A 15,262-nucleotide genomic window follows, 5' to 3' on the forward strand; every position below is an offset into this window, starting at 1 on the left:
CACCACTTTTGCTCTGGGGTCCCATGTGAGGTTCTGTCATTGCCTCTCCTGCCCGTCTCATTGTGGCTCTCTGTCTTTTGCTGTGGAGGTGCTGCTGTTCATCTAGTTCTCAGGTCCTTTTTAGAGGGAAATTACTCTATATAGAGCTGCAAGTTTGTTGTGCCCGTGGAAGGAGGTGATTTCATGGTCTTCCCACAGGGCCATCTTGAACTCCCATTGTGGTTTTAATTTGCAGGGTTTTTTTCATGACTAATGATGTTAAATATCTTTCTCTGTGTCTATTTGTCGTTTGTTTATCTTCTTTGGTTTAATATCTTTCTTTTGCCTTTTTGTAGTTTTGAGAGTTCTTAATATATTCTCAATACAATTTTTTTTTTGCCAGAATGTGCTTTGTAAATATTTTCTTTCATTCTGTGGCTTTTTCTTCTCTTAACAGTGTCTTTTGAATTTTGCTGTCCCACCTAAGAAATATTTGACTAACCTAAGGTTAAAAAGATTTTCTCGTGTGTGTGTGTGTGTGTCTTTGTGTATTTTTTTTAAGTAGGCTCTGTGGAGTCCAACACAGGGCTTGAACTCATGACCCCGAGATCAAGACCTGAGCTGAGATCAAGAGTTGGACGCTTAACTGACTGAACCACTCAGGCGCCTCTACTATATTTTCTTCTAGAAATTTTACAGGTTTAGATTTTACATTTAGGTCTGTGATCTGTTTTGAGTTTTGAGATTTATATACGTGGAGGTATTTACTGGAGTTGTTTTTGCATGTGTATATCCAATTGTTCTGGCACCATTTGTTGCAGTGGAAACTCCCATTTTCTGTCGAATTGTCTTTGCACTTTTGTCGAAAATAATTTTTAAGCATAAAGATATAAAGTACATTTAATTATACCTGAAATGCAGTTTGTAAGTGTACAGCTTGAGGCATTATCACAAAGCGAACACACCGTGCAGTCACCCCCCAGGTCAAGGTTAGACTAGGACGAGGACCTCCGAATCCCCACTCCTGCCCTCTCCCCATCAGTACCACCCGCAAAGGTCATCACTCTCCTGACTTTTAACATCATGGAGTGGCCTTGCCTGTGCCCTTACCGTATATAAACCGAATCGTGCAGTATGCACTCTGGTGTCTGGATTCCTTTGCTCCTCAGTGCATCTGTGGGAGTCATCTGTGTTGGATCTGCCGTCTGTAGTTCATTTGTTTTCATTACCACACGGGATCCCGTTGCCTGTGCCACAGTTTACCCATCGTGATGTTGAGGGACACTTGAGGTTCTTCCACAGTTTAGTTTTAGAAGTGGTGCTTCTGTGAACATCCCTGTACTTGTTTTCTAGAGCACGTGTGCATGGTTTTCTTTAAGCTGTGTACCTAGAAGTACAATTGCTGGGTCAGAATGTATGCAAATCATGAACTTTAGTAAATACTGTTAAACAGCTTCCCCAAGCAGCTCCGCCAGTATACATTCCTGCTAAGTGTGAGAGTTCTCATCTCAACATAGTCTGATGGCATTTTAGTCTGCTTAATTATAACCGTTCTAGTGGGGGCATGGGAGTGTCTCTGCATGGCTTAAATTTTCGCTTACCTGAGTGCTAATGGGGGTGAGTACGTTTTCTTGTGTTCGTAGGCCATTTGGGGTTTGTTTTTAGTGAAGTACTTATTCACCTCTCTTCTCTGTTTTTTGGTGTCGTGTGTGTTTCTTATTGATTTGTAGGGGTTTTATATGTTCCAGATAAGGTCCCTTTATCACTTCTGAATGTTGCATATTATCTCCCCATTTAAAGCTTGCCTTTTTACTGTTCTACTTTTAGTTTTTGTTTTTATTTAAATTCCGGTTAGTTAAGCTACAGTGTATTATTAGTTTCAGGTGTGCAGTACAGGGACTCGGCACTTCCGTAGCTCCCCGGTCGGTGCTTGTCACAAGTGCCCGCCTTAATCCCCATCACCTGTTCCACGCATCCCCTCTGGGAACCGGCAGTTGGGTCTCTGTAGCCAAGAGTCTGTTTCTTGGCTTGCGTCTCTCTCTCTCTCGTTTTCCCCTTAACTCATTCATTTTGTTTCTTAAATTCCACATATGAATGAAATCATATGGTATTTATTTTTCTTCGACAAATTTATTCCACTTAGCATAATACTCTCGAGCTCCATCCACGTTGCAAATGGCAAGATTTCGTTCTTTTTTATGGCTGAATATGATTCCATTGTGGATATATACCACATCTTCTTTATCCATTCATCAGTTGATGGACGTTTGGGCTCTTTCCATATTTGGCTATTGTTGATAATGCTGCTGTAAATACCTGGTAGTGCAGTTTTGGGTCATAGGGTAGCTCTATTTTTAACTTTTTGAGGAGCCTCCACACTGTTTTCCAGAGTGGCTGTACCAGCCTGCATTCCCACTGCCCTTTCTCCACATCCTTGCCAACACCTGTTGTTTCTTGCGTGGTTAATTTTAGCCATTCTGACAGGTGTGAGGTGGTATCTCATCGTGGTTTTGATTTGTAGTTCCCTGACTGTTGTACTTTTAGTCTTGTAACATTTATAAATCTTTTCCTTCATGAGTAGTGCTTTTCACATCTTGTTTTAGAATTCTTTCCCTACACCAAGACTATGAAAACATTTTCCTGTACTGTTTTCTAGACACCTTACTGTGTTATCTTTCACATTAGCTTTACAATTTCTCTGTAGCTGATTTTTGCATATGGTGCGTTAGTGGCAAAATGTGACCCCCCCATAGATATCCAGTAATCCATCTGTATTTATTTGAAAAGATCATCCTCTCCCCACTGCCTTGCAGTGTCAACTCTGTCATAACTCAGGTATCCGTACGGCATTTGGATTCTCTGTCCTTGTGCAGGTACCTCGCAATCTTACGTTTATTCTATATACTTATGGAATATTCCATATACTTGATGGAGTAGTTTTTCTGCCCTGCTTTGTGATTTTCCAACAAAGTAGGCACCCTGTATTAAGTCATCATCACGAACTGGGAACCCAGTCAGCGGTTCCCTGCATTTCCTCCTCATCACCCAGTGGTCAGTATTTTAGAGTAACAGGAATGTGCGATTACAGGGACTCGTGACATTCGAGGACGTGGCTGTGGATTTCACCCCGGAGGAGTGGCAGTACCTGAACCCTCCACAGAAGACTCTCTACAGAGAAGTCATGCTGGAGACCTACAGCAACGTGGTCTCTGTGGGTAAGAATGGCTTCCTCGGGTAATTTCGTTGCTTCTGATTATTGTATCTGAGGGAGGGCCTTTGCTTTCTCAGCTTACAAAACTTGGAAGGTCTCTGAACTGCTTGGAAAGTTGGACATTGAGTTCCGGGGATCCAGGGTGTTTGTGAACTCAAAACCCAGGTGAAATGGTTTGACTTGACCATTGGACCACTGTGTCAAGTGATAGGTCTCTCATGCTGCCCCAGACCCCACCTCCCTCCTTCTCAGAGGCTCTGAAGACCCACGAGGTATCACTGTCATTTCTCATTAGCAGGGCCACAGGCTACCAAACCGGACCTTGTCCTCAAATTGGAGGTAGAAGAGCCATGCCCGGCAGAAACAAAAATCTCCTTTTGGAGCTTTCCAGGTAAGTGGGATTGCCTCAGACGACGGGGACAGGAGGTGCCAGTTTGTCAGCCAGCGGTGAGGACCTCTGAAAGGGCTTTCAGGAATGTCTCATGAAAGGTTGTGACCCTTCGATGTTGTTGGACAGGGACATGAATACCTCTGACATAAGACTGATGCCCCTCGCCCCTGTCCCACACCCACCAGACCACTTTCCTTAGGTTGGTGCTCACCCAGAAGTTTCTGCACAGCTCCTTTTCCCTGGTGGATAAGTGTCTTGTAAGCGCCAGTCCCCGCCCCCATGCCCTGCCACTTCTCCCATTCTCATTTCTCACTGCCTTATCTGAAGCCAGGCCCACCTGAGTCACAGGCCTGGACACTACCACTGTAGTTCTGTATTGCATTACCTGTTTCCATTCTGTTTGGATATTCCTGTCAGATTTGCTCTCCTAAAACATCTTGATTATCTTTGTTTAAAAATAGCTCTATTGAGGACACCTGGGTGGCTCAGTAGTTAAGCGTCTGCCTTCGGCTCAGGTCATGTTCCCAGGGTCCTGGAATCGAGCCCCGCATCGGGCTCCCTGCTCAGCGGGAAGCCTGCTTCTTCCTCTCTTACTCCCCCTGTTTGTGTTCCCTCTCTTGCTGTCTCTTTCTGTCATATAAATAAAATCTTTTTTTTAAAAAAAAAGCTCTATTGGGGCGCCTGGGTAGCGCAGTCGTTAAGTGTCTGCCTTCGGCTCAGGGCGTGATCCCGGCGTTCTGGGATCGAGTCCCACATCAGGCTCCTCCGCTGGGAGCCTGCTTCTTCCTCTCCCACTCCCCTGCTGTGTTCCCTCTCTCGCTGGCTGTCTCTCTGTCACATAAACAAATAAAATCTTAAAAAAAAAAAAAAAGCTCTATTGACATAGAATTCACAGACCATACTCTTTTTGAAGTATACGAATTCAGCGATTTTTAGTATATTCACCAAGTCATGAAACCATCACCATTATCTAATGCTAGAACATTATCATCACCCCAAAAAGAAACCCTTACCCCTTATCAGTCAGTCTCTATTTCCTCCTTCCCCCATCCCCTGGCAAACACTTTCTGCCTCTATGGTGTGTCCTCTTCTGGCGATTTCATGTGAATGGAACCCTACAAAACGTGGCCTTTCACATCTGGTTTCTTTCACCTGGCGTGGTTTCAAGGTTCGTTCATGGTGTAGCCCGTGTCAGGACTTCATTTCTTTTTGTGGCGGCACGATATTCTGTCGTCCGGATACCCCACTTCTGTTCGTGCATATATCTGTTGATGGGTATTTAGGTTGTTCCCACTTTGGGGTATCATTGAAGCTGCTGTGAACATTCACGTGGAATTTTTTATGGTGATGAATGTTTTAATTTCTTTTGACATATGTACATAGAAGTGGGATTTTCGGACCACATGTTTAGCATTTTGTGGAACTGCCAAATGATGAATGCCCCATTTTCAAAAATTTTTACCCAGAAGATTCTTGCCTGGATCAATGTAGAAGATGGTTGGAGGAAGGGGGAAATTTCTATCCTTCCTTCTCTATTTATAAGTTGGCACTCTTCTCTTACCCCGTCCCATTAGTGAGTGAATTTTAGCATCAGTATGGACTCAGATTTTTATTTTTCAGTATGTTCTAAGGCATTAATGTCTTCTGTCATTAGTCATGTTGATGTTCATATTGTCCTCAGTTTGTCCAGTAGGAGTCCCTTCGGGCTGGCTCTTCTGTCTCTTAACATGACCCCATCATTCTTTGAGCACTTTCTAGTGCAGAAATACGTTCCAAGTTCACACTGTACTTCCCCTGTTTCAGACTTAGAATGAGCAGCTTCTCCAAGGATCTTCGATTCCCTTTAGTGGGGAATGGTATTGAGCAATCAGGATCTGGGTGCTGAGTGTGCCCATAGCTACTCGGATTCTTGTTTCTCATAACCTACAAATGATTCCCAGCCAGCTTTTTTAGAAATAACTGGTTAATTTGTCTTTTAGTTTCCCACATTCTGGACTTTGCTAAGTATCCTATGGTATTTAACATATTCCTCTGTCCCTTATTTATTTTTTCTTGTAAATTGGTGGTTAGATTTTGAAGTTTGATCAGATTCAGGGTTTCATTTTTTTCTTTTAGCAAGTTTAGTTCCTAGCTGGTGTGACATCCTTGCATCAGGAGGCATGCAATGCACGGTTGTCTGTTGTCGTTATGAGTTCTCAGTGATTATTGCTTATATCTATTCATTATTGTTTGCAAAATGGTGATATTCTGTCGTTCCTTCTTTGTTGATCAGCTGGGCTGCTTCTCTAAAGAGCGTTGCCTTTCGTCTGTTATTTGCTTATTTGTTAGTCCCAGGAATTCCGTTTCAAGTCACGTAGGTTTTCCCATTTGTTTACCGGTTTAAAAAAATGCGTTGGTTTTGTAGCATCAGTCAAAAGGTGTGACTAATATGTCTTTTATATCAGTATCGATCTTTTGTGTTCTAAGCCATTGCCTTATCCTCCTTATGAATCAAACTGCCCCATCTCTGGCCGGCAGAAACCCCTTCAAATTGGCTCCTGAGTCTTTGGTAGCTTCCGTGCTTTCTGCTGTTACAAGATGTTCCAGGCTCATTTTACATAGTTCCCACCTCTGGCCTGGAATCAGCCATTTCTCCAAGGAACGCTGCTTTGTGGTGGTAGTGTTTTGAGACCACAATTTGGCTGTTAGGGAATTGTTTCAGGGCCTTTTAAAAATTGACAGAGCTAGGAACTATGGAAAAACGATTTTTTAAAAGATTTTATTTGAATGAGTGAGTGAGAGAGCCCGCGTGCGAGCAGAGAGGAGGGGCAGAGGGACACGTAGGCTCCCTGCTGATCGGGGAAGCCCAATGCGAGAGGCTTGAGGCTTGAGGCTTGAGCCACGACCCGAGCCGAAGGCAGACGCCCAACTGACTCACCTAGGCACCCCATAAAAAAGATTTTTAAGAGAAAATATATCATGTATTCAAATTGATACTGCCCCTTCATTTAAAAAAATCAGTATTTCCAAATCAAATTCTGGGCTTAGCTTAGAGGTTTTTAATCTGTTGATCTTACATCTGAGGGTGATATCGTTAGTATTGTTCTGAGGCTGCTGTCGATAGTGGTTTGGATCAGTTGAGGTCATCGCGCTGGTGCCATTGAGGATCAGAACTGTTCGGCACTGGTTTGGAGATACAGATGAGGGTATATTGTTATGGAATCCTTTTAAATCCAGTTTTGCTTTATGAATATATAAAATACTTACTTGGTTCCAAAGTCAAATCTAGAAAACAAGGTATATTTAAAGAAGTTCAGCTTCTTTCATTTCATTTTCGTCCTTGCTTCTGTAGGTAACCCTTTATTAAAATTTAAAAGTATATTCTTCTCTTGTTTACATGAGCCTATATAAATATGTATTTAATATTTCTTTCCTTAGAAAAATGGTAGCCTACTATGTAGTTTCATTGACCTTTTTTCACTTAACGGTCAAGAGCGTGTTAAATATATTGAGTCATTTCTTTTTATAGTAGTGTAGTGGCTCTTAATCAGAATAGTTGTTAGCAGAGTGGTAGCATCAGTTGTTCTAGAAAACAGCTGAGAGTACTTCCTGTGTGCCGTGCATGCCCCGTTGTAAGTAGTTTAATCCCTGTTAACATATGTAGGTGGGCACTGTTATAATTCCTGTTTCCAGGTGGGAAATAAAATACAAATAGATCAGGTAAGTTGCTGAGGTCATAGAGCAAGTGAATGGTTGGGCCAGGATTTGATCCTGGGCTAGAGAGCTTATGGCCCTGACTATGCTGCTTTTTTTTTAATGTTTTTTTTATTACATTATATTAGTCACCATACAGTACATCCCTGGTTTCTGATGTAAAGTTCGATGATTCATTAGTTGCGTATAACACCCAGTGCACCATGCAATACGTGCCCTCCTTACTACCCATCACCGGTCTGTGCTGCTTCTTAACCACCTAATGACGTCCAGATTTAGTAGATGCTTGGTGGAGCTTGGGTCCCATCAGATGTATTTTGTAAAAACTTTTTCTGTGATTCTCATATTAATGCCTAAGAACTAGTTTCTTGCTAATGAAATTAAAGATGTCATAGGAACACAGTTTTAAAATTCGGTATTACTATTGTAAATGTTATCACAATTAAGTGTGAGTGGTAGTGTGAGTAGTTTTTGTACTCTTCCATCCTTCCTGTACATTTAATTTTCATACAAAATTTTAGGAAAAGGTGAAAAACTACAAAAATGATTGATTCGGTATATATGCAAAAAGTATTTATCATATTTTATTGACTTCAGGATCCAATTGATTTTAATACATACCACTAAGAAAAATTGCCACCAGCTAATTGATGACATGCCATTGACTGTAAGGTACATCTGGATTCAGAAACGTGTTAAAGTGTGAAATGATACGCGTCTTGCAGTTGATGAAATATGGTATATTTAAGGCAAAGCTTTGCAACTTTAACTGTCTAAATGGTACAGGTAACTATTTTAGAAATTAAAAATTAAAGTTATCAGAATAAGCTTTGAAAAGACTGACTTGCTTCTTGAAAGTTATCTAGATTTTGAATATAGCAAAATACGGGAGACTAGGCTATGTGGGTGATAGAACATGAGGAAGGGTTTGGCATTAATACAGTCATAGTTTTTAGTGAAAATAGTGTAGACAGGAGCAGAAGGTGGTGTTGAACTGTGAATGCAAGCTTGGATGAATCCAGATCGGGGCAAGATCTTTGAGTTTTTCTTTGTGTTTGTAAGGTTGATTATTCTAGATCTTTCTCCTATTCACTAAGAATGTGGATTCAGGATTGTTGTAAGATTCGAGTCCACTAACCACACTGTTGCATTTCTACTTAGTTAGAAATAGTATAAGTTGTGTACACTTAAGAGTTCATACTGATAAATGAATATAAAGGCTGATAGGGTCCCCAGAGTTGATGGAAATCAGACTGAGATGTCAGGGTAAGATTGTTCTTGGTAACAGAAAGCCTAGCAGGTGGGAGTTTAGTAAAAGAACAGGATTTGACGGTCAAGATCCTCTCTAGGAACTCAGATGAAATGAGATAATAGTATCAGCTTTCATGTGGTAGGGCCTTTTAAAGAAGGTCCATTATGTAATGTTAAGTTACAAACATGGTTTGTTGTACTTCCTTCTAGAAGCAGCCTGTCAAATTCATGAACAGATAGAGAGACAGCACCAGGATGACCACGATAGATATCTGTTGATGCAAGTTGGATTCCCTGACAAGAAAACAGTTATCACCAAGACTGGCCAGGACTATAATGAATTCGGAAATGTGCTTCATCTGAATACAAACCTTGTTGCTTCAATACAAAGGTCCCACAAACATGAGCCATTTGGAAATAATATGGTGGATAGTTTAGACTTATTTGCCAGAAGTTCTGTAGGGAAGAAACATGATAATGGATGTGCAAAATTATTCTTCCATACGGAGTATGAGAAAACAACTCCTGGAGGAAAGCCCCACGGGTATAAAGAGTGTGGGAAGGCCCTCAGGCGAAAGAAAGGGCTTAGTCTACAGGAGAGAATTAAAAATGGAGAGAAACCCTTCGAATGCACCGCCTGTAGGAAAACCTTCAGCAAGAAGTCACACCTCATTGTACATTGGAGAACTCATACGGGCGAGAAACCCTTTGGATGCACTGAATGTGGAAAAGCCTTTAGCCAAAAATCTCAGCTCATTATACACTTGAGAAGTCATACGGGAGAGCGACCCTTTGAGTGTCCAGAATGTGGAAAAGCCTTCAGAGAAAAGTCAACCGTCATCATACATTACAGGACTCATACAGGAGAGAAGCCTTATGAATGTAACGAATGTGGAAAAGCCTTCACTCAGAAGTCAAACCTCATTGTCCACCAGAAAACCCACACAGGCGAGAAAACTTACGAATGCACTAAATGTGGGGAATCTTTCATACAGAAGCTTGATCTAATTATACATCATGGTACTCATACAGGAAAGAAACCGCATGAATGTAACGAGTGTAAGAAAACTTTCAGTGATAAGTCAACTCTCATTATACATCAAAGGACTCATACGGGGGAGAAACCTCATAAATGTACCGAATGCGGGAAGTCTTTCAATGAGAAGTCAACCCTCATCGTGCATCAGCGAACTCATACAGGAGAGAAACCCTATGAATGTGACGTGTGTGGGAAAACCTTCACCCAAAAATCAAACCTTGGCGTACATCAGCGAACTCATTCAGGAGAGAAACCTTTTGAATGTAACGAATGTGAGAAAGCATTCTCTCAGAAATCCTATCTCATGCTCCACCAGAGGGGTCATACAGGAGAGAAGCCCTATGAGTGCAGCGAATGTGAAAAAGCATTTTCCCAGAAATCATACCTCATTATACATCAAAGAACTCATACAGAAGAAAAGCCCTACAAATGTAACGAATGTGGCAAAGCCTTCAGAGAAAAGTCCAAGCTCATTATACATCAGAGAATTCACACAGGAGAGAAACCCTATGAATGTCCCGTATGTTGGAAAGCTTTCAGCCAAAAGTCCCAGCTCATAATACATCAGCGAACACACACAGGAGAGAAACCCTACGCATGCTCGGAGTGTGGCAAAGCCTTCAGAGAAAAATCCACATTCACTGTGCACCAGAGAACTCATACCGGAGAGAAACCCTATAAGTGTGCAGAATGTGGGAAGGCCTTTACCCAAAAATCAAACCTGATTGTACATCAGAGAACACACACGGGAAAGAAAGCCCACGGGAAGGGCTACAGCCGGAAGGCAAAGCTCATTGCACATTAGAGAGTAGTAGATCGAGGGTGCCTGTTAACGTTCACGGAGGGAAAGTTTCGTCCGTTTAATTAACACTTTAAAAATACCTTCTGATTTCTGGTTTAAATATGGGGAGTGAAAGTCAGCCTCTTTTCATCTCAGTCTTCACCCAAACACTCAAGGAGCAAACGCGGAAGTGTAATCTCTGTAGCTGACCCAAGGAGCTGGCGGAAACCCGACGAGAGCGCTGCGGGAGGCGGAGGGGATGAAGCGCCAGGGCAGGAGATTTCGAAGCGAACGCTCAAGGCTGCAGGTGCGGGGCCGCGCTGGCGAGGACTCCTAGTTGAGGTTCAGGATCTCCCCCGAGTGTGCGAGGCCAACCACGTCCACCGCGGTAACAGAGGGCACTGGCATGTGGGAGGTAGGGTATCTCCTAGACCCGTCTGGGGTCTGAGGAGAGACCGGCTGAGGCCTCGACCAGGAATCGCTCAGACAAGCCATATTTGTGGACAGTAGTCTGCACTCATGAGAGGAGCACTCGACAGGGGCTGGAGCAAGAGAAGGGAGGAGTGCTCCTTGTGAAGAATCCTACAGCTGCCCCGGTTTATGGACTCCGGAGAAGTCAAATCTAAAAGAAATACCAAATGGAAAAAAAAACAAACCCAGTTGTAAGAAAAACTCTAATCTGCCTAGAATGTGGCCCCCGTTTCTTAGCGCACATGAACCTCCGGAAACAGCAAGTCCAGGAAAAACTCTTACTCAAAAATGATTCCAAAGTAATGAAAACCACAAAGGCAATGGCTTTTGAGCCCGCAGTTCCACTTCTAGAAATGTATATACTCGTGCATGTACAAACGATGAACACACAGCTATTCACTGGCGCCCTGTTTGTGAAGACGAAAGGTCGGAAGCTGTCCAGACCCTGAAATCCTGGTCTGTTCATACGGCGAGCCTCCTAGGTAGACAGAATGAATATAATTGTAGCGAGCGCTCGGACGTGTGCGTAGTGACGGGGGACGCGCTGCCAAAAGCAAGGTGCAGGGTAGTGACTGATGCGCTACCATTCGCATATGAGAAGAATGAGTTGCAGGTACGTAACTGGGCGTATATGCATCAACTATCTCTGGGATGATACAGGAGAAGCCGAGGACCCTGTTACCTCTGGGAGAGCGCAGGGGAGGTGGGCGGCTGGGGGAATGGAACTGGGAGGGGACAACGGTATGTCTTCTCGTAACTTTGGAAAATTGTGCTCTGTGGCTGTACTACGTTTTCAAGAAATAAAACTTTTTAAAATGAATGGTTCCATTGCGGTGATAATGAAGTTAGTCTAGATACAGGATTTCCTCACATTTAAGGCACGGATGTTCACCATGGCGTTGAATGTTTTGAGTGAGTCATAAATAGAATCATCTGTCAGAACAACAGATACCCAGCCGGTTCCAAAGGCACGCAGGCCTTGCTTTCCCGAGGGTGCCAAGTAAGGGGCTTCTTAGGTCACGTGGGACCACGTCACGGAAACCTGAAATGATTGAGACTGGAATACATTTCTTAATTTAGTGGGCACTGTGACCTCTGAAAATATCCTGTAATATAAGCCCACTGTTGTCTTTCCATATTTTAACAAAATGATTTACATTACTTCATTTCGTGTTTGTGTGCATGCGTATTTTTATTTTAAGAGATAAAAGCGTGAGGGGCGCCTGGGTGGCACAGCGGTTGAGGGTCTGCCTTCAGCTCAGGGCGTGATCCTGGCGTTTTGGGATCGAGTCCCACATCAGGCTCCTCCGCTATGAGCCTGCTTCTTCCTCTCCCACTCCCCCTGCTTGTGTTCCCTCTCTCGCTGGCTGTCTCTCTCTGTCAAATAAATAAATAAAATCTTTAAAAAAAATAAAAAGATAAAAGCGTGAACACCCAGGCAAATTGGGCCGCTCGCCCCCCAGGTCACACTACTGCTGGTGACGTAGCGAGAGCCACGGTCCGAAAGGACACAGCCGAAGACCAGGTAGTGACATGGCTGCCCCACAGTAAGAGGCCCACTGTGTGACCATATTTGTGGCCCTCGGGATTCCGTGGCTTTTCGCTGGGGCTAGATCTCTGGTGGAACTGGGGAACCCAAGCTGTGTAAAACCAGGGCAGGGTCAGTGTTTGGATTTAACGAAACGGGAGTGAGCCAGACCTCTGAGGCCCTGCCTGTCTCCTGCCAGGCCTTTTTTTTGTTTTTTGTTTTTTCTAAATTGTCCTGCAAGAAAATGAGGCGTGGGCTCACTTTTCATGAGCTATGTAAGTCAGGTCACGTTTAGTACCTTCCCAGGGAGAAGGAAGCTTGGGCAAGAACCGCGGGGCTGACACTTGCTCCTGATGCAGTTGGCTGAGAGGATGCCCAGAGCACCAGGAATGAAGCATTTCCTCTTCCTGCTGACAAGGAGCTGCCCTGGGGTTTCAGGCCTGTCAAAGGTCAGCCTGAGGTGCCCTGTGGACGGGGTCAGATCTTGGGGTTTCAGGCCTGTCAAAGGTCAGCCTGAGGTGCCCTGTGGACGGGGTCAGATCTTGCCGCTTCAGGTTGTCGTGGGCACCAGCTTCCTGGGGCACAGATGCCGGTCTGATGGGCCATGTGTGTGAGTGGAAGCGAGTGAGGCATGGACCGAGGGGGAAAGGGTGGGGGGTGAACAGCAGGATGTGGGCGAATGGACCGGAATTAGGGGAAAACAGGGTAACGAAACAGGGTAATGAAGGGCCGAGTTGAGGGGGAATGGGGGGCAGAATGAGGGTGAGCAGGGAAGCGTAGGGACAAATGGGCCAGTCGGGGAAGTTGCTGGAGAAAAAAGCGGGGCAGAAGTCAATGTGAGTCATGCCCGGAGGCGTGGGAGGGAGTAGTTGGAGTGAATGGGCAGAGTGGATGCTGGGACCGGGTTCGGAGCGGAGTAAGTCGGGTAGGAAGCGCAGGGGAAGGATAGCGGTGAACGGGGCAGAGCGAAGAACAGTCAGACAAGTGGCTAAGCGTGGCGGAGCAATAGCAAGTGTGAAGAGGAAGAGTGTGGGTTGCCGTGGGGCAGACTGCTGCATCTGGGGAGCGAAGGGTGCTCTGGTGGGTAGCAGGGATCTGTGGAGTTGGGCTGCAGGCTCTTGGGGTTTCGGGGATGCAGGATCTCGTGGTATTGGCGATGAGGGTTTGGTGAGGACTGAGTGGAGGAGGCAGGAGGTGGTCACGGGTTTCTGCACCAAGAGGAGCTGCCCCGAGGGCCCCGTGGTGACTGCGGGTACGTGGGATGGAAAGAGCCCACACTTGCGCCACAGTGCTCAACAGATGTCCCTTCCGCGTTCCACGTTCTTGTTCCTATTTGTAGACCCTGGGAGAGGGAGAGGCCCCACCGCTCGTGTAACCCTGACCCCGCCTGCACATCCGCTCTGCTGTGCCCGTGGGCCAGCCCTGGGTCCTGTCCCCCATGATTTATGCCAGCTATTTGTCTTCTTGCTTTAGCTAAAACCCCTAAAATGACATACATAACAATGGCTCTTCAACCTGTTTCCCAGGACCTTTGAGACTACCCTCGGATCCCTACGATCAGCACTGGGCCCCCAGTATTTTAAGCAGTTATACTGTCATTTCTTTAGGCAAATTATGTGAATTATGATCCCTCCTCCCCTCATCCGTTGGGAATGGTTACTATGAGAAATCCCCTTGATAGAATGACGGACTCCAGTACACCACCAGGCAAGCTATCCCAGAGGTCTCGGAATAGGAAGGCTCACAGACCAAAATAAAAATGCTCCAGTCCTGTGGCTTATTGTGACTTAAACAACACAAGATCCATATATTTAAAAACCCACCAAGAAGCAAACAGAAAGAGAGGGGTAAGTTAACATTTAGAACAGGGTCCAAACAGGGTGAGGGACATTTCCTGACTCCTTTGTTATGTAATGTTCATAGACCCTTATCTCTGTTCTTCCTCTGTGTCTCCGTCTCTTGCATCAGCCTCATTGATGAGGACCAGAGTTGAAGTTTAGACAAGGGGCCCATCAGACTGAGGACGCCCAGGGCCACGGACATACCCTGCTTGCCTCAGTGGTAGCTCACCGGTAAGCGTCCTGCACAGTCCGGTGCTTTATCTGTGATCAGTGAACAATCCCGAGTGTGACCAGCTGGTGGTGGATTCCAGTAAAATGTAGCCGTTGGTTTGGGCGGTAGGACACCTCATGGCCTGGTCTTTGCGTTCCCTTCTTTCTTTAAGCAACACTGTTGTTTGTTCCATCATATATTCCATTTTTTCAATTTATCTTTAGCATAGCCTATCACCTACTAACTTACTTGCTAACTATCTTTAACACGTCTTGCAAATTCTGCCTGAGCCTCGGAAGCCGCTTGCTTACTCATTATCGATACTTCACACCTTAGAGTTTTGCTAGATCGCAAGCTCCTAGCTTATGTGAGCTTAACACTTTGGAGATTCCTCCACCACGTTTGTTGTCCTGTCCTCTAGAGGCCAAGCAGTAGGAGAAAAGTCAAAGGGAGTTCTTTGAAAAGGTTAATAAATGTGAGAGACCCTAGACTGATCAAGAAAAAGGGAAAACACAAATTTTCAAATTAGGAGTGACACAGCAGACTTCACTACAGGGTTTGTAAACATTAAAACAAATCAGGGAATTCGGAAAAAACCTTTATGCCAATAAACTTGACAATTTCGTCAGTGTAATTAATGGAGAAAACGCATCATAATTCTAGATGCAGAGAAGGGCTCTCCTATGATTCAAGACCCATTCATATTCTAAATTCTTAGCAAACTAGGAATAGGAGAGAACGCCCTTAGTCTGATAAAGGGTACGTTAAAAAAGAAAAACTTAGTGGTGACGGTAAAAACTGTCCTCCCGAGATTGGGACTGAGAGCGAGGACGCCTACTGTCCTCACTTCTAGTCACTGTACGGGA

General features: G+C 44.5%; 1 protein-coding gene and 1 long non-coding RNA gene across 8 annotated transcripts in view; one reads left to right on the forward strand and one right to left on the reverse strand.

Moving 5' to 3' along the window:
* Positions 1–11,934, forward strand: part of ZNF182 (zinc finger protein 182) — a 30,749-nt gene extending 18,815 nt beyond the window's left edge. For 3 of the 6 annotated variants that reach the window (XM_087860294.1, XM_045790881.2, XM_045790882.2), the window contains 3 exons: positions 3,068–3,194; positions 3,486–3,581; positions 8,736–11,932. In XM_087860294.1, coding sequence (XP_087716420.1) covers positions 3,161–3,194; positions 3,486–3,581; positions 8,736–10,369 — 1,764 coding nt within the window. In that variant the 5' untranslated portion in view covers positions 3,068–3,160 and the 3' untranslated portion in view covers positions 10,370–11,932. Of the gene's footprint in view, positions 1–3,067; positions 3,195–3,485; positions 3,582–8,735 lie in introns of all 6 variants that reach the window. The other 3 variants (XM_045790885.2, XM_045790884.2, XM_045790883.2) reach the window with 3 other exon arrangements.
* The window catches only part of LOC123787946 (uncharacterized), a 64,836-nt gene continuing 50,279 nt past the window's right edge, over positions 706–15,262 (reverse strand). For both annotated transcript variants that reach the window (XR_015723462.1, XR_006778381.2), the window contains one exon: positions 706–1,366. This is a non-coding gene — a long non-coding RNA (uncharacterized LOC123787946). The remainder of the gene's footprint in view (positions 1,367–15,262) is intronic.

Source organism: Ursus americanus, chromosome X, assembly GCF_024610735.1.
Source record: "Ursus americanus isolate L20-20 chromosome X, mUrsAme1.1.p, whole genome shotgun sequence".
NCBI lineage: Eukaryota > Metazoa > Chordata > Mammalia > Carnivora > Ursidae > Ursus > Ursus americanus.